This window comes from Pyrgilauda ruficollis, unplaced genomic scaffold (genome assembly GCF_017590135.1).
Source record: "Pyrgilauda ruficollis isolate IOZ18807 unplaced genomic scaffold, ASM1759013v1 scaffold48, whole genome shotgun sequence".
NCBI classification, from domain to species: domain Eukaryota; kingdom Metazoa; phylum Chordata; class Aves; order Passeriformes; family Passeridae; genus Pyrgilauda; species Pyrgilauda ruficollis.
In genome coordinates this window covers 4637181-4659394 of record NW_024526377.1, presented here as the reverse complement: position 1 = coordinate 4659394, position 22214 = coordinate 4637181, and the positions used below count along the sequence as shown (strand labels likewise).

The following is a 22214-nucleotide window of genomic DNA, read 5'->3' as shown; positions in this document are numbered from 1 at the left end:
CGTGGGGGGTGAGGAGGTGGCACAAGGGGTGGGCGCGGGCAGTGCCAAGGCCAACGTAGCCGGGTGGCAGCTCAGGGGACAACCGGTGAAGGGGTTGTGGCTCGGGACAGGGGGGAGCCTGGGGAGAGCTGGGGGTGTGAGAGAGCCCCGAGCGGGCAGGGCAGGGGTGGTCGCGCTGCCAGGGGTGCCGGGGGCTGTGCGTGGGGTGAAGAACGGGGATGCACGCCCCGCTCTGGCAGCAGCCCCGGGAGCCGAGGGTGTCCGGTCTGTCCCGGCTCCGGGCCCTGCCGGCAGCCCCAGCTTGCCTCGTGGCAGGAAGCAGGAGGGAGGCCAGGTCGGGGTGACCTGCAAGGACACCCCGGGATCCACACGGGACCGGGAGATAAAACGGGAGGGGATGAGACCTTCCTGGGTGGGTGCACACAGGACGTGCCCGGTTCCACTCTGGGGAACTTCAGTCATTGCATTTCTGAATGTTTGGAGTAAATCCGGCTGCTGGCCTTTGACACCCAGGGATGCTGAGGCTGAGGGTGGGTGTGGAGCAGATGGATGGGGGCCACACTGACCCCCAAAACATCACCAAGCCATGGCCAGGAGGGTCAGCACCACTCCATGCTGGTGGCTTTCCTGCTGTGGGCAATGTCACGGGCTGGTGGCCAGCAGGTGCTCATCTCGGGGTCTCTCTCTTGCAGGTGTGGGCCCTGAGCTCTGCCACGGGCACCATGAGGGGTCTCTGGGCCCTGGCACTCGCCGGGCTCGTCAGCGCCTGCCAGGGGAAGGAGCCGCTGCCAGCAGAAGGTAAGGACCACGGGGGCGGGGGCTTGGGAGCCACCTCCCTCCTCGCCTGTCCCTGTCACAGCTGGGTCAGACCCAGCGGTGGCAGAGCAGAGGTGGCAGCAGACAGCGTGAGCTGTGCCAGGTCCCCACGTGCCAGGACCGGAGTGGCGGCTCCAGGCTAAGCGCCGGGGCTTTGCTCAGCATCCCGTGCGGGCAGGGGGCCAGGCAGAGTGGAGCCGAGCGAGCCCGGCTGCGGGGAGCCAGACGGGACACCCGACACCGCCCCCACAGCCCTGGCCATGGGGAGGGATGGGGCTTGGCCACTCTGTGGCCGGGGGACGCTCGGTGCCAGCTGGCAGCGCGGCTGGAGCCGGGTCCGGGCGGGGCAGGTGAGCCAGGACTGCTCCGGGCACGGTGAGGATGCACGGAGCTCCCAAGGGAGTCGGGAAGAGGTTTGGCCGTGATCCACACGATGGTGGAGGGCTGGGGGGGTGTCCAGGTGCAGCTGGGGACAAGGGGACGATGGCTGAGGTGTCCCCGGCCGGGTGTCCCTGACCTGCCCGTGGGTCCCGGTGTGGGATGAGCCCCGGGCTCCGGGGGAGGAGCCGCTGGAAGCGACGCCGTGGTTGCATCAGGCTTGGTGGGGGTGGAGTGGTGGCTCGGCCCGGGTTTGCCCGGGAGGGGACACTGTCACTGTCACCCGCTCCTGCTGCCCGGCACGGTATGGCCTCGCATGTCCCGGCCTCTCCTGAGGGACAGAGGGTTGGACAGGCGAGATTTTCCCTTTCCAGGGCTGGCAGAGGCTTCAGAGGGATGGCACTGGGGTGATTTATGCTCCTTGGTGTCCCCTGCACCGCTGAGGGTGATGTCAGCGCTGGCGGGAGGGGACTCTGCCCCCGGCTGTGACATTCACTGCTGTGGCATTGTCTGGGGTCCCCAGGCCCAGAGCATGTCCCCGTGGGCAGTCTGGGCCACAAGCCACGGCGGTGCCAAGCACTGGGACAGAGGTGGGCAGGGGCTGGGGGGTCAGAGACCCCCCGGGAACACCCAAGGAAGAGGTGGGAGAATCTTTGGTGCCCATCCGGCTCTAGGGCCGCTTTGCGTGGAGACAAAACAAATCCCTCCCTCCCTACGCCCTTGTTTACTCCTTTATCTCACACCTCCCAACATCTGGTGCATCTGGAGGTGGCTCGGTGCTGTCGGAGCCGTGATTTATCCTTGCAAGCAGCAGCAGCACCCCCGTGACCGCTCCTGACACGGCATTTCCTGCTTTTCCTGCTCCTCAGCCTCCGGCTGGACCCTCATGCCTGTCCCCGAGGGCCACCGGCTCTGAGCTGTCACCGGGATGGGGCAGGAAGGGACAGCTCTTGGTGGCACTGTGGGTGTCCCTGGCACCCGTCCGAGTCTCCTGATGCTGATTGCAGCCGCGGGTCTGTCTGCAGGCAAAACAGACAGAGCTGGGAAAAGCATTTCACCTGTGGGAGGCAGCAGGGCCAGCTCTGTCCCCTCCCGAGCTCTGTCCCCTCTGAGCTGCTCCTGGAGCATTCTAGCCTCGCTCCTCCCGGCTCCCAGGAACGGCGTTTGCTTGGTCTGTCCTGCCTCGGGGGGTTAGGGCCGGCTCCTGGCAGCACCTCGAGACCCTCCTGGGCTTGGGGAGCTCTGTGTGGTCCCACCCTGCTTGTCCCACCGCTCCCGGGGACACGGCAGTGACATTGATGTGCTGGTTTGCCTCACAGGGGAGCTGTGCCCGCTGCTCTGGGACGAGGATCTGGTTGGGGACAAGTATGAGAATGTCACGGGTAAGAAAAGACCCTCTCAGGGATCCCCTGACACCCCAGGATGGGCTCTGTGGCCTGCCTGGGGGCTGTCACCTGTCGCAGGGCCAGGTCTCATGTCCCCTGCTCTGTCCTGCAGGTTTTAACCTGGTTAAGAGGTTCGACCTGCTGAAGATCTCGTCCATCAAAAAGATCCGCAGCGCCCGGGGGCCGGTGGTGCTGCGCCTGGGCACCGTGCCCCTGGTCCAGCCCACGCAGTGAGTGGCCCTGGGTGGCCCGTGAGGTGGCCCTGGGTGACCAGTGAGGTGGCTCTGAGTGACCCCAAAGCTCCTCCGGGCCATCCCCAGGTGTAAATTTGGGGTCTGGGTGGAGCTGGGTGGGCTTTGCCATTAGCTCGTGCCAGGGATGCCAGGCAGCTCTGTGTCACCTGTGGGGACGCTGGGGACCCTGAGGCTGCCCCAACACCTTTCTCCTCGAAAGTAAATCCCGTTCTGCTGGGTGGTGGCCAAACCTTGTGCAAGCAGGGCTCTGTGGTTGCTCTGGGCACAGCCTGCAGGGTCCAGACGAGCTCCAGAGGCTCTGAGCAGGCACTGCTGGGTGTGTGGGAGCTGCTGGGGGGCACAGGGCGACTGGCCCTTGTCCCCTGTGTCCCTGGTGCCCACGGTGCCAGGGCTGGCAGGGATGCTGCAGCGTGGCAGGGTGGGAGCAGATCCACGTCTGTCCTCGGGAGCTGCTCCTGCAGGAAATGGCTGCGGTGTGTCCCCACATTGCCCCGGGGCTGGCACAGAGCTGTGCTGGGCATGGGGCTCTCCAGAGGGCCAGGAGATCCAGCTTGGGCAGCCAAATCCTTGGATGGCTTCGGGATGGATGGGGGAGGCCCCAGGCTGGTGTTGCTCTTGGCTGGGGACATCCCAAATCCAGCCTGGGGGAGTCTGGAGATGGGGACAGCCCAGGCTGTGACATCCTATGGGTGCCCACCCACCTCATTTCTCTGTCAGGGTGTCTCCCTGCCCGATGGGGAGGAGAGGGCACCGCTGGCCTTGTCCCAGTCCCCATCCCTTGGTCCAGCTCCAGAGCAGTGGCTTGGAAAGCCGAGGCTGGGAGCGGAGCAGAGCCTGGAGCAAATATTTCCAGTGGTTTCATGGGCTGTGGGAGGGCTGGGAAAGGCTGCCCCAGCCGCCTTGGGGATGACGGATGCATTTCCTGGCTGCCCTGGGACAAAATTTTAGGATAAGAGCACATCCCTGGGCGCTGCAGCCACACCAGCATCTTTGGGGTCCACAGTGCGGGGCAGAACCCACTGTGATGGCATCTGGGGTGCCACCAGTGGGGACAGATCATGGCAGGACCCACGGGGGGGCTGTTGGGGTGGTGCTGCCACCTGAAAGTGCCCTACGGATGGGTGCCACCCTCCTTGGTGCCAACTCCACCCCCAGAGTCCCCAACGGCTGTCCTCACAGGCAGGTGTTCCCCCGGGGGCTGCCCCCCACCTTCACCCTGGTCCTCACCTTGCTGCTGAAGAAGAACAGCACCGGGGAGCACTGGTACCTCTTCCAGGTCACCGACCGGCAGGGATACCCCCAGGTACACCCCGGGGGTGTGGCGGGACACCCCAGGAACAGCCAGGAGCCGTCCCTGAGCGTGGCACTGTCCCCTCTTGTGCCCAGCTCTCCCTGTCCGTGCACGGCCCCGAGAAAAGCCTGGAGTTCCAGGCGCGGGCACCGGGTGCCACCTTCGTCAACGCCGTCTTCGCGGGCAAGGCCGTGGCGTCCCTGTTCGACGGGCGCTGGCACAAGGTGGTGGTGGCAGTGCAGGGCCACGCCGTGTCCGTGCACCTGGACTGCGCCTCCATCTCCTCCAAGCCGCTGGGGCCGCGGCGAGCGCTGGCTCCGGAGGGAAACGCCTTCCTGGGGCTGGACGCCGTGCGGGGCACGCCGGTCCGGGTGAGTGCCCCGGGGTCAGGGTGGCTCCGCCCGCGGTGTCGGGGCCGCCCCTGACCTGTCACCCGCGTCCCGCCGCAGTTTGACATCCAGCAAGCCCAGATCTACTGCGACGCCGAGCTGGCCAGGAGGGAGGGATGCTGTGAGATCTCGGCCAGCGGGGTGAGTGCCACAGAGTGCCACAGAGTGCCACTGTGTGCCACTGAGTGCCACAGAGTGCCACTGAGCACCCCTGAGCGCCACTGAGCACCCCGAGTGCCCCTGAGTGCCCTTGAGTGTCCCTGAGTGCCCCTGAGCGCCACTGAGCACCCCGAGTGCCCGAGTGCCACTGAGTGTCCCTGAGTGCCACTGAGTGCCCCTGAGTGCCCCTTGGTGTCCCTGAGTGCCCTTGAGTGTCCCTGAGTGCCCCTGAGTGGCCCTGAGTGTCCCTGAGTGCCCCCACCCCAAACTCGGCCGGACCCTGGAACCGCCCTGTGCACACTCAGGGTTTTCCCCCCAAGGGAAACTGAGGCGCGGTGAGGGCAGGTCGGTCCCCTTTGTGTCACCGCCTCGTGTTTCCTGTCCCCACGGCCCCGGCTGTCCCCCGGCCGCCTCCCCGCGACTCCGCTGTCTCCCTGCAGTGCCAGACGGAAACGCCCAAGACTCGCCGGCAAGCGGAGCTGATGCAGAGCAGCAATCTCATCGAGATGGTGCCGCAGCCCGAGGGCAGGGTGTTCACCCGCTGCTTCTGCCTGGAGGAGCCGCTGGGCACCGTGAGCTCCGGCAGCGCCGCCCCGGCCCCACCCCGGTCCCATCCTGGTCCCCATCCCCACCCCGGTCCCATCCCGGTCCCATTCTTGCCCCCATCCCCATCCTTGGGCCTGTCCCTGCTCCCATCTCCATCCCCATCCTGGGTCCCCATCCTGTCCCTGTCCCTGTTCCTGACACCATTTCCATCTCCATCCCCATCTTGGGTCCCCCATCTCCAGCCCTGTCCCCATTCCCATTCCCATTCCAGTCCCCATCCCCATTCCTGTCCTATCCCAGCCCCCATCCCATGCCTGGCCCGGTGCAGCCACCTTGCTCCAGCCCCTGGAAAATCCCTTCCTCGCTTTTTCCACCCGGTGTGAGGCTGGGGAGGGAGGTGTCTGTGACCTGAGGGGACAAGGGACAGGAAGGTCCCTCCCGGGGAAGGAGGTGTCTGTGACCCGAGGGGACAAGGGACAGGAAGGTGCCACCTGGGGAGGGAGGTGTCTGTGACCCGAGGGGACAAGGGACAGGAAGGTGCCACTGCTGCCTCCTCCCTGGGGAGGGATTCACGGAGAGGGAGCATCCCAGGGATGACCCAGGCAGGTGCCACCACGTGCTCTTCCCACCCTGCAGGAACCGGGCAGAACGTCAGGAAGAACCACCCTGAGGAACGATCCCAAGGACAAGGTGAGCGTGTCCCAGCCCTGCTCCCCTTCCAGTGCCACCCCACGGTGCCACCCACTGTCCCAGACCCAGGCTGGCTCTGTGCCTGCCACGTTTGGGATCTCCCAGCGCTTCAGGGACGCCGTGAGGAGCGGCTGCTCTGCTCCCCCGAGCAGGGATCGAGGCCCCTCTGGCTCCGTGCTGCTGCTGGAGCCATCCCAGCTCTGGCCAAGGGCCTCTTTGTTCCCTCCGAGCGTCTCCGGAGCGCTGCCAGGGCTGGGAAACGTCTCCAGCGCTCCTGTTCCTCATCCCTGAACGTCTCTGGGATGCCTCATCCCACAACGGGGATGTCCCAGGGTGCAGATCGGGGCGGGAGGCCGTGGGGACACAGCCACATCTGCCTGTCCCCAGTGCCGTGGGGGCTGGTTTGGCTCGGCAGAGCCGTGGTCAGGCCACAAACCCGCGGGGACACCGGGCCAGGAGCTGGGCACCTCCCCAGGGAGGAAAGCTGGCCGTGTTTCCCTGCTCCATCCAGGAATTCCCTGTGCCCAGGGAGCTGCAGGGCTGGGGGAGAAGCTGTGGGGGGATCTGGGTATTGTGGGGTTTGGGGTGCTCTAGGGTTTGGGGTATTTTGGGGTTTGGAAGTGTTGTGGGGTTTGGGGTACTGTGAGGTTTTGTGTTCTCTGGGGTTTGGAGTGCTGTGGGGTTTTGGGTGCTCTGGGGTTTGGGGTGCTCTGAGGTTTGTGGGGGCTGTGGGATTTGGAAGTGCTGTGGGGTTTTGGGGGTGCTGTAGAGGTTTGGGACTCTGGGGTTTTGGATGCTCTGGGGTTTGTGGGTGCTGTGGGGTTTTGGGTGCTCTGGGGTTTGGGTTCTCTGGGGTTTGGGGTACCACAGGCAGTGTGTGGAGCTGCTCCAAGCTTCCATCCCTGTCTCTTCCAGTGCCCTCCCTGCTCCCCCCAGATGGCACCAGGAAACGTGAGTGTGGCACTGGGCATGGGGACCCCGAGCTGGCCAGGCTGGGCTGTGAGCTGCGGGTGGCAAAAGCCACCGGGGTGCTGTCACCAGCCCCCACGACCCCACAGCTCCTCCTGGCCCTGCAACATCTGGAAGGCCCCTGATCCTTTCCAGATGTGGCCCCATTCCTACAGCAACCACTGGCTGGGGTGTGGGGGGATGGCAGGGGGGTGGCAGGCCATTGGGACACCTCGTGCCCCATGGTGGCACTTGGGGACAGAGCACAGGGACAATGGGGACTGTGGCAGGCTCAGGGCTCTGCTGCTGCCACCTCGGGGGACACTTTCCCCTGTCTCCACAGGTCACCCTCGGTCCCCCAGGTCCAAAGGTTGGTTTGTCACCTCCCAGGACACGCAGAGCTCCAGCAGGAATGTGGGAATGCCAGAGCGTCCCTGCCAGGAGCTGGGGGCACACCTGGGGACGTGGGGACACCCTGTATCTGTCCCCCTCCCTGTGCCCATTTGTCCCCCACTCTGTGCCCATTTGTCCCCCACCCTGTGCCCGTTTGTCACTCTCCTCCCTCTCTTGCAGGGCACCAAGGGCGAGCGGGGCCTCCCTGGCACTGCTGGTGGCAAAGGGGAGAAGGGTGACCGTGTGAGTGTCCCTGGTGTCCCTGGTGTCCCTGGCCTGTCCCCTTCTGCTGGGGGGTCACTCCCTGTGGGCTCCCTGGCACAGGGGGTCCCTGTCCTCGGGGTGCTCCTGTCCCCAAACCCCCCCCGTCCCTGAGCTACCTCCCCCCTCCGCAGGGCATGGACTGTGTGCGCACCCACCCCGGCGGCCCCGTGCAGGTGAGACCCCCCCAAACCCTCCCCAAAGCCCCCTACCCATCCCTGCCTCCCCTCTCACCTCCTCCTCCTCCTCCTCCTCCTCCTCCCAGTGTGCCGAGGGCCCGCGGGGTGAGAAGGGGCAGCGTGGCCAGGTGGTAAGTGACACTGTGGGGACAAACTGTGGGGACACTGCGGGGATCCCCCTGCCCTGGGCAGGCACAGGGGGTCCAGCTCTGCAGGTCCAGCTCTGTGGGCATGAAAGGAGCAGGAGGTGACCCTGCACGAGCCCACCTGGCCACCCGCAGGAGCCCACCTTTGTCCCCTTTGTCCCCTTTTTCCCGTGCAGGGACTCCCGGGCCCAGCTGGCACTGAGGGGCAGAAGGTGAGTCCAGCCCACCTGGGGGTCCTGGCATGGCAGCAGGGACACTTGGGATGGTGGCAAAGGTGCCAGGACTTGCCAGTACCAACCTGGGTAGCTTGGGTGACACCACAGGTGACACCACGAGTGACATCTGTCTGTCCTGCAGGGCCAGAAGGGTGAGAAGGGCGACGGGGGACTGCAGGGCAAGCCGGGGCACCCTGGGCGTGATGTGAGTAGTGCTGGGGGGTACCTGGGCACCCCCTGGGCACCCCTGGGCATCCCCCAGGTCAGGGGGGCACAGGAGCCTTCACACCCCACTCCCCTCCTGGCAGGGCCGGCCCGGAGAGATCTGCGTGGTGGGGCCCAAGGGCCAGAAGGTACCTGGGGGTTTGGGGGTGAGGGGTGGGAGATGGGGCACCTGGTGGCACTGCCAGCACTGCCACACCTCTCCCAATGTCCTCCAGGGTGACCCCGGCCTCGTGGGACCGGAGGGGTTGGCTGGTGAACCAGGACCCCCGGGCAAGCCAGGCTCTCCAGGGGTTGGCATTCCAGGGAAGCCGGTGAGGACCCCTGTGCCAAGGTGGTGTCCCCATGGTGGGCATTGCCATGGGAAGGGCAAGGTGCCACCCCACAGCCAGAGCTGGCTGGCCAGGGCACGCCAGCAGGGCTAACACCACCCTTTGTCCCTTTCAGGGTGACCCTGGTGGCCCCCCAGGTCCGAAGGGAGAGAAGGTGAGTGCAGGGAAAGGGGTCCCAGGTGCCCCCTGTGCCCAGAGCAGGCCTGGCAGGGCAGGGGGCTGTGCTGGGAATCCCACCCAGAGCCGGATCCATCAGGGCTGAGCCAGAGCCATCAACAGCTCTGGGTGGCCCAAGGACCTGGCTTGGGGGGCAGGACACCCTCGGGGGGACAGGGGTGTCACCCAGGGCTGTGGTGTCCCCCTTGCTGAGCTCAGGATTTCCCATCTCTGGCTCCAGGGCAGCCCGGGAGCTCCTGGACCCGGAGGATCGCCTGGGACACCCGTGAGTAGCGGAGCTGGGAGCCAAAGCCGAGGTCAGGGCCGGGTTTTTGGCTCGGGGTCGGGGCTGCTTGGCCGGAGAGGGGCCGGGATCAGAGCCCGGGAGCCAAGAGGGCTTTGGGAAAAGTGGAGCTGAGAGGGGTTTGGGAAAAGCAGAAACTGAGAGGGTTTTGGGAAAAGCAGGAGTTGAGAGGGCTTTGGGAAAAGCAGGAGTGACACTGGGGACCGGGATCACCCCGTGACAGGGCTGGTGGCCAGCGGAGGGTGCTGGGTGGCACTGCTGGGGCACAGCGTGGCCTCCCTGAAGCAGCCCCGTCCCCACTTTGCTCCCGCAGGGTCTCCCCGGAATGCTGGGGCCGAAAGGAGACAAGGTGGGTGCGGTGACACGGTGGGTGCGGTGACACGGTGGCCAGGGGCACATCCCCCTGCCCTGGGGCTGCCTGGGACATCCTGGGGGACACCGCCCTCTGTGTCACTGCTCCCACCGGGCAGGGCGAGCCGTGCGAGGTGTGTCCCACTGTCGCCGAGGGGACGCTCGGTGCCGTCGGCATTCCCGGCAAGCCGGGGGCGCGGGGAGAGCCCGGAGCGCCCGGCAGGGACGGGGTCTCGGTGAGTCCCCGGGCATGGGGGGCGTGGAGGGCAGAGCGGTGTCACCTCAGCCGCCCTGATGTTCCCTCTGTTTTCCCCTTCCCAGGACACACCCGGCCCCGCGGGACCCAAAGGGGACAGGGTAGGTGACACGGGCCTGGCTTGTCCCCACCTGGAGCTGGGGGGACACCGAGCAGCGCCCAGCTCCTGCTTTTCCTTCCCAGGGCGATCCCGGCATCCAGGGGATGAAAGGGGACAAGGTGAGTGTGTGACCCTCCATGCCACCCCCTGCTCGGCCACTGCAGCCTCTGACTGTCCCCTGCTGCCATCCCAGGGGGACTCGTGCCAGCCCTGCGACATCCGAGTCCTCGCCGCTCTGCGCCGCGGCCCTGCCGAGGGCCTCGAGGGGGAGCCGGGGCTGCCGGTGAGTGGCGGGGCGGGACCCCCCTGTCCCCGGGCGGGGTGACACCCTGGGGTGCTCTGGGTGCCGGGGCAGTGACCACATGGGTGTCCAGCAGGGCCAGGTGGGGCTGTCCGAGCTGGCCAGGATCAAGGGTGACAAGGTGAGTGACCCCCGCCCCTCTGCACATCCTGGGGGGAGTGAGAGTGGCTGGATCGTCTCATGGGGGCAGGCCAGGTTTGGCTAATCCCGAGTTTAATCTTGATCCTGGCTCTGCTCCGTTTCAGGGGGACAGTGGCCATGTGGGACCCACGGGCAGGCCGGTGAGTGGGGACATTGTGGGGGGCTCAGGGGTGCCAGAGCCGAGTTTTGGGGACCGTGGTGTCACCTGTGCTGGGGATTCTCCGTGCAGGGAATGCCGGGAGAGAAGGGAGACCCAGGTGTGAGGGGGCTCAAGGGAGAGAAGGTGAGTGCAGCACTGGGGACACCCCTGTCCCTGTCCCTGTCCTGTCCCTGCTCTGTCCCTGTCCCTGCTCTGTCCCTGCCCTGCCCTGTCCCTGCTCTGTTCCTGTCCCTGTCCCTGTCCCTGTCCCTGTCCCTGCCCTGTCCCTGCTCTGTCCCTGTCCCTGCTCTGTCCCTGCTCTGTCCCTGTCCCTGCTCTGTCCCTGTCCCTGTCCCTGTCCCTGTCCCTGTCCTGTCCCTGCTCTGTCCCTGTCCCTGCCTTGTCCCTGCTCTGTCCCTGTCCTGCCCTGTCCCTGCTCTGTCCCTGTCCCTGTCCCTGCTCTGTCCCTGTCCCTGTCCCTGCCCTGCCCTGTCCCTGCTCAGACCTGGCCATGTGACACTGAGGTGAGGGAGGACAGGGCTCCGTGTCCCTGTCCTCAAGGCCACCTCCCAGCGGGGATGTCCCCCTGCAGGGCGAGCAATGCGGGCAATGCCCTCCCACCCCGCAAGCCCTCCAAGGGACGGCGACAGCGCTGGCAGTGCCGGGGCCACCGGGTGAAAGGGGTCCTGGTGGCGCCCCGGGCAGAGCGGTGAGTGCCCCCCGTGCCCCCCGTGCCCGTTTTTGGGGGGGATGTCCCCCCTGACCCATCCCTGCGTTTCCCCAGGGCAGACCCGGCGCGGCTGGCGACAAGGGACAGAAGGTGAGAGCGGCTCGGGGTGGCACCCGGGGGACTCAGCGGTGGCAGAGGGCGCTGTGACCTCTGCGTGCCGTGTCCCCGTGCCAGCTTTGACCCTTCTCTTTGCCAGGGCGACGCTGGCAGCCCCGGGGACCCGGGCACGCCGGGCATGGCCGGTGTCCCGGGGCTGTCGGGTGAGCCTGGCATCAGGGGACCAGCCGGCCCCAAAGGCGACAAGGTGAGGAGAGCCCCGCGTTCTGGCCAGCCCCGCGGTGTCACCCACCCCTCCATCCCTGTCGTGTCCTCTCCCCGCAGGGAGAGCCTTGCGACCCCCGCCCTGCCGCGCTCGGGCACCCCCCGGACGGGGTGGGCATCCCGGGAAAAGCCGGGCCCAGAGGAGACCCGGGCCCGCCGGGCATCGGCCAGCCCGGCAGACCCGTGAGTGTCCCCTCCCCGTGTCCCCTCCCCACGGGCACAGCGCCTGCTGGCAGCGTGTCCTCGGGGTGACGCTGCTGTGTTTTAGGGCAAGCCGGGGCTGCCGGGGGTGCAGGGTCCTGCCGGGCCCAAGGGGCTGCAGGTGAGTGGGGTGCAGGGTGTGGGGTCCTGGGGACACCTCAGTGCCCCTCTGTGTCCCTAGTGGGGTTCTGGGGACACCTCAGTGTCCCTCTGTGTCCCCTGGGGTTCTGGGGACACCTGCCTGCCCCTCTGTGTCCCCAGTGGGGTGCAAGGTTCTGGGGACACCTGCCTGTCCCTCTGTGTGCCCAGTGGAGTGCAGGGGCTGGGTGTGGGGTGCTGGGGACACCTCAGTGCTCCTCTGTGTCCCCAGGGTGAGCCAGGACCTCGGGGGATCGGCCAGCCAGGACCACAGGTGGGTTTTGGGGTGCCTGTGTTGTCCCCTGCTGTCCCTCGCCGGGTGGCTCTGGTGGCTTTCACAAACTCTGCTTTTCCCAGGGAGACCCCGGCAGCACCGGACCCCCCGGACCCCCTGTGAGTTTGGGGTGGGATTTTGGGGTGCCCACCCCTGGGTGATGGCGTCACATGCCTGCCAGCCCTCTGTGTGCCTTGTGGCGGCTCTAGGGACAGCGCTGTCCCCTCCCTGGGGAGGAGGGAGAACCAACGCTCTGTCCTGCCCCCAGGGCCCGCCCGGACCGCAGGGACCCCCGGGGATGGCAGCAGAGAAAGGTGCAAAGGTAAGGGAGCGTCCCCCAGCCCTCGGTGCCCCCCGTGCTCCCCATTCCTGCTGTCCTTCCTCCGCAGGGATCTCCGGGCCCCAAAGGTGCCACGGGACCCCCTGGGCCACCAGGGAGCAGCGTCACAGGACCACCGGTAGGTCCTGCCCTGGGGGATGTGCAGTGCCACCCTGCTGGCACCTTCATCCTGGCGTTTTCCTCACCCTCCTCTTCCTCGCAGGGCCCCGAGGGGCAGCGGGGGCTCCCCGGCTCCAGCGGGCAGCCGGTAGGTGTGGGGGGATGTCAGGGGGGTGTGCCAGAGGTGTGGGGGGTCACACGGTGGGTGGGGGGCACCGGGGGCTGCCCTAACGCCCATCTCCGTTTTCCTCTGGCAGGGGGAGAAGGGTGCCCAGGGAGAGAAGGTGAGTCGGGGTCCGAGTCGAGCCGTGCCCCCCCCGTGCCACGCCAAACCCGCCCTGCCCACACCCCCTGTGCCCACAGGGAGACCCCGGCGAGTGCTCCTGCCCCTCCAGCCCCCGCCAGGACCCCAGCTACAACGGGATGCCGGTGAGTGTCCCCCCCCCCGGCGCTGTGCCACCCTCACGGGCACCGCCCCGGCCCCGTTTCACCCTCCGGGATTCTCTCACCCCCAGGGAGCGCCGGGATTATGGACCGGGATGTCCTGGCAGCCCCAGCCCGGCCCGCAGGTCGGTGCCACCCCGCTGTGCCCCGTCCACCCCTTCACCCCTCACCCCTCGCCTCTCTCTGATCGGTTTTTGGGGTCTTGCAGGGCCCGCCCGGAGCTCCCGGCCCCCCCGGGCCGCCCGGTGCCCCCGGTCGCCAGGTGAGGGCTGGGAGAGGGGAGCAGGAGGGGGAGCAGAGCCCATCCTGAGCTTTCAGGGCAAGGTTTGAGTATTCCCCTGGGATTTAGGGAATACCGGGACACAACGGCTTGCCCGGGCTGCCTGGACCGGCTGGAGACCTGGTAGGTGGTGACAATTCCCGTGGCAATGTCCCTGTCCCCAGTGCGGGGACAATTCCCTGCATCCCTCCCTCTCCTCCAGGGCCCTCTGGCCGTCATGGCTGAGAGGAACATCGAGGTGCTGAAGGTGAGAGGTGGGGATGGGCTCACCCTCCTGCCCTGGGGACCCTCGGGGCACCCCTGACTCCCCTTTTCCCCCCCATTTCAGACTCTCTGCGGGGACTGTGCCCAGCTGCAGGCAGCGCTGGAAGCTCCCGAGGGCGTGGAGGGGGAGAAGGGGGATGGGGGCATGCCAGGCGCCCCTGGCAGCGAGAACTGTGCCAGGGTGAGTGTTCCCACAGCTCTGCGTGGGGATTTGGGTGCCCGGCACCCCCTGACTGCGCAGGGTGGGGTTGGAAAGACGCCCCTCGAGTCGCGGGGAATTGGATTTGGTGGCAGCTGGGGGAAGTGCCGCCCTCTGGGTTCACTGGAAATGCTGGCACAGCCCCAGGGGGATCCCGGCAGGAGGGACAGGCTCGTCCTTTGTCACAGCTGGGTGACTCCGGGGTTCTTTTGCAGTGCTTTGCGCAGTTCCCGCGAGCGGAGGAGGCGCGGGTGAGTGACTGTCCTGCTGCCACCCCAGGGACGGTCCCTGCGGGGCATCCAGGACTGTCCCCCAGCTATGGGGAGCTTTGGGGAGGCTTGGCAGGGCTCACCTCGGGATCCTGATGTGTCCCCACCCTGTGCAGGGTGACAGCCCTGACTGCGCGGGTCACCCCGGGCTGCCGGGAGCCCCGGGCATCCCAGGAGAGAGAGGAGAGCAGGTGGGTGCCCTCCGACCCCTCCTCCCTTCCATCCCAACCCTTCCCGGGGGCTGTGGCACGTCCCGTGGTGCTGTCCCCAACTCGGTGTCACCCCCATCCTCCTCCCCAGGGCTCGCCAGGGCTGCGCGGACCCCCAGGACCACCCGGACCCATTGTGAGTACCGCTCCCCGGGCCGGGGGGGTCTGGGGTACTCGCAGCTCCTCTGCCGGGAGCCCCGGGCATCCCAGGAGAGAGAGGAGAGCAGGTGGGTGCCCTCCGACCCCTCCTCCCTTCCATCCCAACCCTTCCCGGGGGCTGTGGCACGTCCCGTGGTGCTGTCCCCAACAAGGTGTCACCCCCATCCTCCTCCCCAGGGCTCGCCAGGGCTGCGCGGACCCCCAGGACCACCCGGACCCATTGTGAGTACCGCTCCCCGGGCCGGGGGGGTCTGGGGTACTCGCAGCTCCTCAAAGCAGGTCGCCAAAGGGGCCTGGCACCCTGCCCTGAGGCAGAGGGCCGCGGCCGTGGCGAGGCACAGGTGTGACATGGCACGGCACCGATGTCCCCGCGGAGGCTGGAGGAGGAGGAGGTGACGCCGCTGGCAGCCCCGAGGCGGAGCAGGAGCTCTGTGGCACCCCCAGGGCTCAGGCCAGGCTCCCCAGCGCCTTTTCCAAGCTGTGACCTCCCTGTTTCTCCCCTCAGGGCCCCCCAGGCTTTCCTGGAACGCCGGGCGCCCCCGGACTGCCCGTAAGAACGCAGCACGGCTCCGCTCTGTGCCCTTGTGTCGCTGCCGCTTGGTTTGGCTGTGTCCCCTGTCGCTGTCCCCGCCGGGACAGCCGCAGCGCAGCTGCCCCTCCCCTCCCACTCCATCTCCATCCTGCCATTCCCGCTCCTCCCTCCCAAAGCAGGGGGTCCCGGCGGACCCGGATTTGGGGATGATCTTCCTCAACTCGGGGACCTGGTGCTGGCACTCGCCACCTGCTGGGTGCCCTCGGCGCCGCGGGAGCTGGCGCGGCTCCAGGTGTGCCAGGGAGCTGCCACCTGGGCCGGGTGACCGTCACAGCTCCCCTGATGGTCACCAGGGACAGCCCTGGTGGGGGCCAGCAGGATCCCGTGTGTGGCCTGGGCTCCTCCTCCTCCTCCTCTGGTCACTCCTGTGTGGTCACTCAGCCTTCATCTCCATCTTCATCTCCATCTTCATCCTCACCTCCACCTCCATCTCCACCCTCCTGCTGCCCCTGCTCGCTCCCCACAGGAGCTGGTGGTGGGGCTGTGCTGGCGGCTCCCGGAGGATCCCGCGCTCCTGCTCGTGTCCCCTCGTCCACTAATGTCACCGTCACCCCACGGCCTCTCTGGGGCTCTCGGGGGCTCTCTGTGGGCCGTGCTCTGCGGTGTGCCAGCGTGTCCTGTCACTCTCTGTCACCTCGGCACCACGTCACCCCACTAACCCACCCCGGAGGTCCCTGTGGCGCTCCAGGCTGTCCCCGAGTCACCCTGGGAGGACGGGGGGCACCAGGCTGGAGCTGAGGGCTGCAGCCAGAGCTGGGCACCCCACGCAGCCCCCCAGGGCTGAGATTTCCGTGGCACCAGGGTTTGAGTGTCCCCACCATGCCTGGGCACTGACCCCAGTGCCTGCAGGGGTGGAGGGAGCCCAGGTAGCCCCAGCAGGCTGGCAGAGGTCACAGACCCCAGGGGCTGTGCCCAGGTCCTGCTGTCAGGTGGGCACAGCCCCGACAGGGGCTGTAGGAGACCCCCCTGCATCTCCTCTCTTCTCCCCACAAAGGGTCTGCAAGGGGAACGTGGCCCTGCCGGGCTGGCCGGTGCCAAAGGGGAGCCGGTGAGTGCGGTGGGACCAGGGGACAAGGGGACACTGGTGGCCTGTGGGGGGTGGCACTGGCTGGGGCGCTGCCCCAGGTGGCTCAATGTCATCATTCTCACACACAGGGACCTCCAGGACAACCCGGCTACCCCGGGGCCACGGGGCCCCCTGGCCTTCCTGTGAGTACTGGGGGGACCAGGCAGACCATGCCAGCCCCCCTGCCCCAGCCCTGCCTCAAATCCCAGCCCTGCCCCAAATCCCAACCCTGTGGCAAGTTCTATCCATACCCCAAATCTCACCCATGCCCTAAATCCCACCCATACCCCAAATCCCATCCTTGCCCCAAATCCCATCCCTGTGGTGCCCCCCTGCCCCACCCCAAATCTCACCCATGCCCTAAATCCCACCCATACCCCAAATCCCATCCTTGCCCCAAACCCACCCCGTGCCCCAAGTTCTATCCATACCCCAACCAAACCCCCCCGTACCCCATGTCCCCAGCCCATCCCTTCCTTCCCAGGGCATCAAAGGCGAGCGAGGCTACGTGGGTCCCCCTGGCGAGAAAGGGGAGCTGGTGAGTCCCTCAGGGCCCCGCTCCGGGGGCAGTGGGGCTGGGGGCTGCCCCAGGTGCCCCCTCTCCATGGGCACTGGGGCTGGCACCTTCCAGCCCCCTCCTCCTGATCCTATTCCCGTCCTTCCCAGGGACCCCCCGGCATGGACGGGCTGCCCGGTCCTGTGGGGCCAGCGGTAGGTGCCCACCCTGGGGGCTGTGGGGAGGGAGGGGGGTGGCTGGGCAGGGGGTTTGGGGTGCTCCCACCACCCCATCCCATCTCTCCACAGGGTCCCAGGGGCGAGCGTGGGCTCCCGGGAAGCGCTGGAGAGAAAGGGGACCAGGTGAGTGTCCCCAAAGGGGACAGGACCCCCAGGACCCCCGTGGGCTGTGGGGTCCAGCTCAGCTCCTGTCTCTCCTCAGGGTTTCCAGGGCCAGCCTGGCTTCCCGGGACCACCGGTGAGTAAATCCCACTGGGAATTCAAAGTAATCCCACCAGGGTTTCTAAGTAAACCCCACCAGGAATTCTGAGTAATCCCACTGGGAATTCTGAATAAATCCCACTGGGAATTCTGAGTCAACACCACTGGGAATTCTGAGTAAATCCCACTGGGAATTCTGAGTAAACCCCACCAGGAATTCTGAGTAATCCCACTGGGAATTCTGAATAAATCCCACTGGGAATTCTGAGTCAACACCACTGGGAATTCTGCATACGTTCCATTGGGAATTCCAGCACCCTGGGAGAGGGACCCCGTTCCTGGCCGTGTGTCCCCGTGTCCCCACAGGACAGGGGCTTCTACGAGGGGAACACGAGTGGGGTGACAATCAGGGAGCAGCCCCAGATCCCGTTAAAAATAATCCCATTAAAATAAGCCAGGAAAGAGCAGGATTTATGGGCTGGGATCCCCCTTCACTCCACACCCCTCTCCTCTTTAGGGTCCTCCTGGCTTCCCAGGAAAGGTTGGTCCAGCGGGGCCACCAGGGCCTGTGGCAGAGAAGGTGAGTGCCAGGACAAGTGGCAGCGGGCGGTGGCTCTGTGTCCCCGCCTGTCCCTCGGGCTGTCCTGCCTTTGTGGCCGGTCCGTGACTCCTGCGGCTCCTGCAGGGCAGCGAGGGCGTGCGAGGCCCCGCCGGGATGCCAGGGCCCCCCGGGCCCCCCGGACCCCCGGGAATCCAGGTAAGACCCCCTCCACTGTGTGTCACCCTCGGGTGCTCCTGGGAACACCACTGGCTGTTCCTGTCCCCAGGGATCTGTTCCCATCCCCAGGGATCTGTTCCCATTCTCCAGGACCTGTTCCCATTCCCAAGGAACTGTTCCCATCCCCAGGGACCTGTTCCCATCCCCAAGGATCTGTTCCCGTTCTCTAGGACCTGTTCCCACTCTCCAGGACCTGTTCCCATTCCCCAGGGACCTGTTCCCATCCCCAGGGACCTGTTCCCATCCCCAGGGACCTGTTCCCATTCTCCAAGGATCTGTTCCCATCCTCAGGGATCTGTTCCCACTCCCAGGGATCTGTTCCCATGGCCTGGGCTTCCCTGAGCAAGTCTCTTGGGGACCCCCAGAGCTCCCCAAAGCAAACCTCCCTCTGTCACTGTCACCTTGTCCCCACAGGGCCCTGCTGGCTTGGAAGGACTGGATGGCAAGGATGGCAAGCCAGGGCTGAGGGTGAGGCTCCAGATCTCTCTGGATTTTGGCGGGGGGCAGCCACCCTGCACCCCCAGGACACCCCCAACCCCTGTCTCTCTCTCCCCAGGGTGACCCCGGTCCCCCTGGGCCACCAGGGATGATGGGTCCTCCGGTATGTGACAGCCCTCCTTGTCACCCCTCCTAGTGCTCCATGCCTGGCAGCCAAGCCAGGCTCCCCCCAGCAGGGACTGTTCCCTGATGTGTTCCTGGGGACACCGAGCGTGGGTGGTGGCCTTGGACCGGCACTGCAGGGTCAGGGTCACCTGGCAACACCCTGGGACCCCCACCCAGCTCTTTCCTCTCTCCAGGGTTTCAAGGGCAAGACAGGACACCCAGGACTCCCAGGACCGAAGGTGAGCCATGGTGACACTGCCTGGTGACATCCCCAGGGACCTCGAGCCTGGCCAGGACTCCACTCACTGCTCTGTCCCTGATGTCCCTTCCCCCTTTTAGGGTGACTGTGGCAAACCCGGCCCCCCAGGGAGCACGGGCCGGCCAGGAGCTGAGGTGAGCGAGGGCTGGGGGACCCCTGGGCACCCCCTCATCACCACCGCCCTTCCTCCTCCTCCTCCTCCTCCTCCTCCTCACCTTGCCTTCCTCAGGGTGACCCCGGACCCATGGGACCCCAAGGCCGGCAGGGACCCCCAGGGCTCATCGTAAGTTGCTGCCCCCATGATGGGGGGATCACAGCGGGGATCCCTTGGGGGCAGGGAGTGGGGACACCACCCATGACCCCCCTGTCTCTGTCCTCAGGGTCCCCCTGGCAGCCCGGGACAGCCGGGTCCCGCTGGCCTCGCTGGGGTGGTGAGTACTGCCAGGGCTGGAGCCCTCGCTCCGGGCTTTGGGGCGGGGATTTGGGGTGGGGATGTGCTTGGGATCGCCTGATCCCGGTGATCCCGATGCTCCCGATGCTCCCGATGCTCCCGGTCCCTCCTCCCCGCAGGGGCTGAAGGGCGAGCGCGGCTCCGCGGGCGAGCGGGGTCTGCCGGGAATGCCAGGACAGCCGGGACCCCCGGGACACCCGGGACCACCGGTGAGCACAGCAGGACCCTGCACCCCGGCGCGTGGGGACCTCGGGGGTGGCCCCGTGGTGTCACCACCTCACGCTGCCCCTCTTTGACCCCGCAGGGAGAGCAGGGACCGGACGGACCCGTTGGGAAGGAGGTGAGCAGGGTTCTCTGGAGCTTTCCTGCCCCGCTGGACAGGGATTTTGTCATCCTCTGGCCTGGCCGGGCTGTCCCCAGGGTGGGGACATCCCTGTCACACTGCTCCTGTTTTCCAGGGACCCCCAGGAAAACCAGGCATTGCGGGCCCGGCCGGACAGAAGGTGAGGCTGTGCCACCTGGCAGTGCCACCACGGCCACCACGGTGTCCCACAGCTGTCCCGGCACGCCAGGACTGACCTTTCCTGTCCGCAGGGTGACGCTGGAGCCCCCGGCGAGCGGGGGTACCCCGGGGAGAAGGGCAGAGCCGGAATGCCCGGGGGGCCGGGCAAAAGCGGCTCCATGGGGCTCGTGGGACCTCGGGGACCCGCGGGAGAGAGGGGACCCCCGGGCTCGCCGGGCCCCGCGGGCAGCCCCGGCCTACCGGGACCGCCGGGGATGATGGTAAGGACATCGGGTGGCCGTGTCGGGGGGCAGGACGCTGTCCCTGTGGCGGGACGTGGTGGCCGTGTCCCCTCGCGCGTCCCCTCGCGTGTCCCCTCGTGTCCCCGCAGGGAGATGTGGTGAATTACGACGAGGTCAAGCGGTTCATCCGTCAGGAGCTGAACAAGATGTTTGACGGTAACGGGCAGGGGGTGGCGGCGAGGCCCGGGGACCCTCCCCGTGTCCCCGCCCTGTCCCCGCAGAGCGGCTGAGCTCGGTGCGTGTCCCCGCAGAGCGGATGGCGTATTACACCTCCCGGCTGCACTTCCCGGTGGAGATGGTGGCATCCCCGGGCAGGCCCGGTCCCCCCGGGAAGGACGGGCTGCCCGGCCGGCCGGGACCCCCCGGATCCCCGGGGATGCCAGGGCAGATCGGCAGAGAGGGGCGGCAGGGCGTGCCGGGCATGCGGGGTATGTGCTGCTCCCCGGGGCGTTCCCGGTGTCCCTGCGGTGTCCCCAGGATGTTCCTGGTGTCCCTGCAGTGTTCCGGGTGTCCCTGGGGCATTCCCAGTGTCCCTGCAGTGTTTCCAGTGTCCCCAGGATGTTCCCGGTGCTCCTGGGGTGCTCCCTGTGTCCCCATCATGTTCCCAGTGTCCCTGGAGTGTTCAAAGTGTCTCTGATGTTCCCAGTGTCCCCATCATGTTCTCGATGTCCCTGGGGTGTTCCCAGTGTCCCCAGGGCATTCCCAGTGTCCCCAGGGCATTCACAGTGTCCCTGGGACATTCCAAGTGTCCCGAGTTCATTCCCAGTGTCCCTGGCACTGGGGTGCTGTGGCTGTGCCAGGCTCTCACCCCTCCTCTCCATCCACCTCTCCCCCAGGTGAGCCGGGTGCCAAAGGAGAGAAAGGCGAGAAAGGTGTGGGGCTGATGGGGGACAGCGGCCCCCCAGGACCCCCAGGTGAGCCCCATCTCTCTGCCTGGCCCCCAGCCCCACCCTGACCTTTGCTGCCACCCCCCTCACCCTTCTTTCACCCCATCTCTTCCAGGTCCCCAAGGGCCACCAGGCTACGGCAAGATGGGTCCCCCGGGCCCCGTGGGGCAGCAGGGCATCCCCGGCATCCCCGGCCCTCCCGGTGCCACGGGGCAGCCGGGCAAGACGGGGCACTGCAGCCCCGCCGAGTGCCTGGGGGCCGTGCCCATGGAGCAGCCGCTCTTCCAGCCCAAGAACGTCAAGGGTCCCTTCGGCTGAGCGCCCCCCGTGCCCCCCAGTTTGCTGTTAATATTGTTCGTGTTGTTTCCCCGCTGTGCCGGGGCCGTGCCCGTGGCGGGGGGCTCGGGGCTTGTACAGCAATGGCGGGGGCGGGTGGATCCTGCCCCGAAAATACACCTGTGCAGGTGGCCCCGCGCCTCCCGGCTCCGTCAGTGGGCACGGCTTGGGCTGTGCTCCTCGCCAGCCCCGTCCCCAGCCCTGTCCCCAGCCTGTCCCCAGCCCCGTCCCCAGCCTGTCACCGAGGGATGTTGCTCGAACCAGTTCTGAGGCCACTCTGGTTGGGGACACGGTGACCCTGAGCTCCCTGTGACCCTGGGACTGATGACGTGTCCCAGTTCTGATTCCAGGGGATGCTGGCGCTGTCTCAGGGGCAATCCCAGCCGTGATCTGGGGGTTTCCCAGCGCCATTCCTGGGGAGGTCCCATTCTCATCCCAGCACATCCCAGCCCCGGTCCCAGGAGATCTGTGATAGGGTGGGATCCCAGCCTTGCCTCTGGAGGAATCCCAAACGAATTCCCGTGGTCTTGTGGGGATTCCAGCCCTACTCAGGCTGCCCCCAGCCCTGCTCTTGGATCATGCCTGGGATTCCTGGGAAACCCAGACTGCCATCCCAGCCCTGCTCCTGGAGGGATCTCGGTCCTGCTGCCAGGGGAATCCCAGCCCGCATTTTGTGGGGTCACCACCCCATTCCCGGGCAGATCCCGGCTGAGCTCCCGGGGAATTCCAGCCCCATTCCCAGGCTGATCCCAGCCGCACTCCCAGACTGATCCAGGATGAGCTCCCGGGGAATTCCAGCCCCGCTCCCGGGCAGCTCCCGATGCTATCCCCTCCCGGTGGGCCCCACCGCTCCCAGGCGCCGTTGCCGCTTTAAGGCCCCCTCGGGCGCGCGCTTCCCGCGCGTCACCGCTCCGCCTCCGCCCCGCCCAGGGGCGTGGTCATTTCCCACCGTACCCAATGTGTGACTATTATTAATGTGACGTAATCTGGGCGTGACCGGGGCGGAAGATCCACTATGGCGTACCCGGGGCAGGTGCGGGAATGGGACCGGGACCGGGATCGGGACCGGGACCGGGACCGGGACCGGGACCGGGACGAGGACAAGGAGCGGCGGCGGGGAACTGGGACTGAGTCTGGGACTGGGACTGGGACCGGGAGCGGAGGAGTGGGAGCGAAGGCAGGGAGCCCGACCGGGACCGGGGGGCGGGGAATGGGGACCGGGG

The 22214-nt window shown here is 67.2% G+C and overlaps 1 protein-coding gene across 1 annotated transcript; it reads left to right on the top strand.

The window, feature by feature from the left end:
- The first annotated feature begins 702 nt into the window (after positions 1-702).
- On the top strand, positions 703-21151 carry COL16A1 (collagen type XVI alpha 1 chain). Its single transcript, XM_041479480.1, has 70 exons — positions 703-798; positions 2514-2576; positions 2692-2809; positions 4013-4136; positions 4220-4495; positions 4574-4654; positions 5113-5244; positions 5855-5908; positions 6824-6859; positions 7200-7226; positions 7430-7492; positions 7645-7686; positions 7776-7820; positions 8012-8047; positions 8193-8255; positions 8359-8403; positions 8491-8586; positions 8720-8758; positions 9002-9046; positions 9378-9413; positions 9535-9651; positions 9737-9772; positions 9855-9890; positions 9965-10054; positions 10146-10193; positions 10318-10353; positions 10443-10496; positions 10945-11061; positions 11137-11172; positions 11279-11386; positions 11464-11586; positions 11672-11725; positions 11975-12016; positions 12100-12135; positions 12285-12338; positions 12406-12474; positions 12559-12603; positions 12713-12739; positions 12819-12884; positions 12971-13024; positions 13108-13161; positions 13249-13302; positions 13382-13426; positions 13508-13624; positions 13858-13893; positions 14028-14102; positions 14212-14256; positions 14785-14829; positions 15866-15919; positions 16027-16080; positions 16422-16475; positions 16604-16648; positions 16742-16795; positions 16875-16910; positions 17391-17453; positions 17559-17630; positions 18066-18119; positions 18208-18252; positions 18449-18493; positions 18594-18647; positions 18743-18796; positions 18894-18944; positions 19084-19173; positions 19269-19304; positions 19423-19467; positions 19559-19747; positions 19858-19924; positions 20020-20196; positions 20605-20682; positions 20771-21151. The coding sequence occupies exons 1-70, from the start codon at positions 723-725 to the stop codon at positions 20971-20973; spliced, it is 4836 nt and encodes a 1611-aa protein (XP_041335414.1). The 5' UTR covers positions 703-722; the 3' UTR covers positions 20974-21151.
- Positions 21152-22214: the final 1063 nt, after the last annotated feature.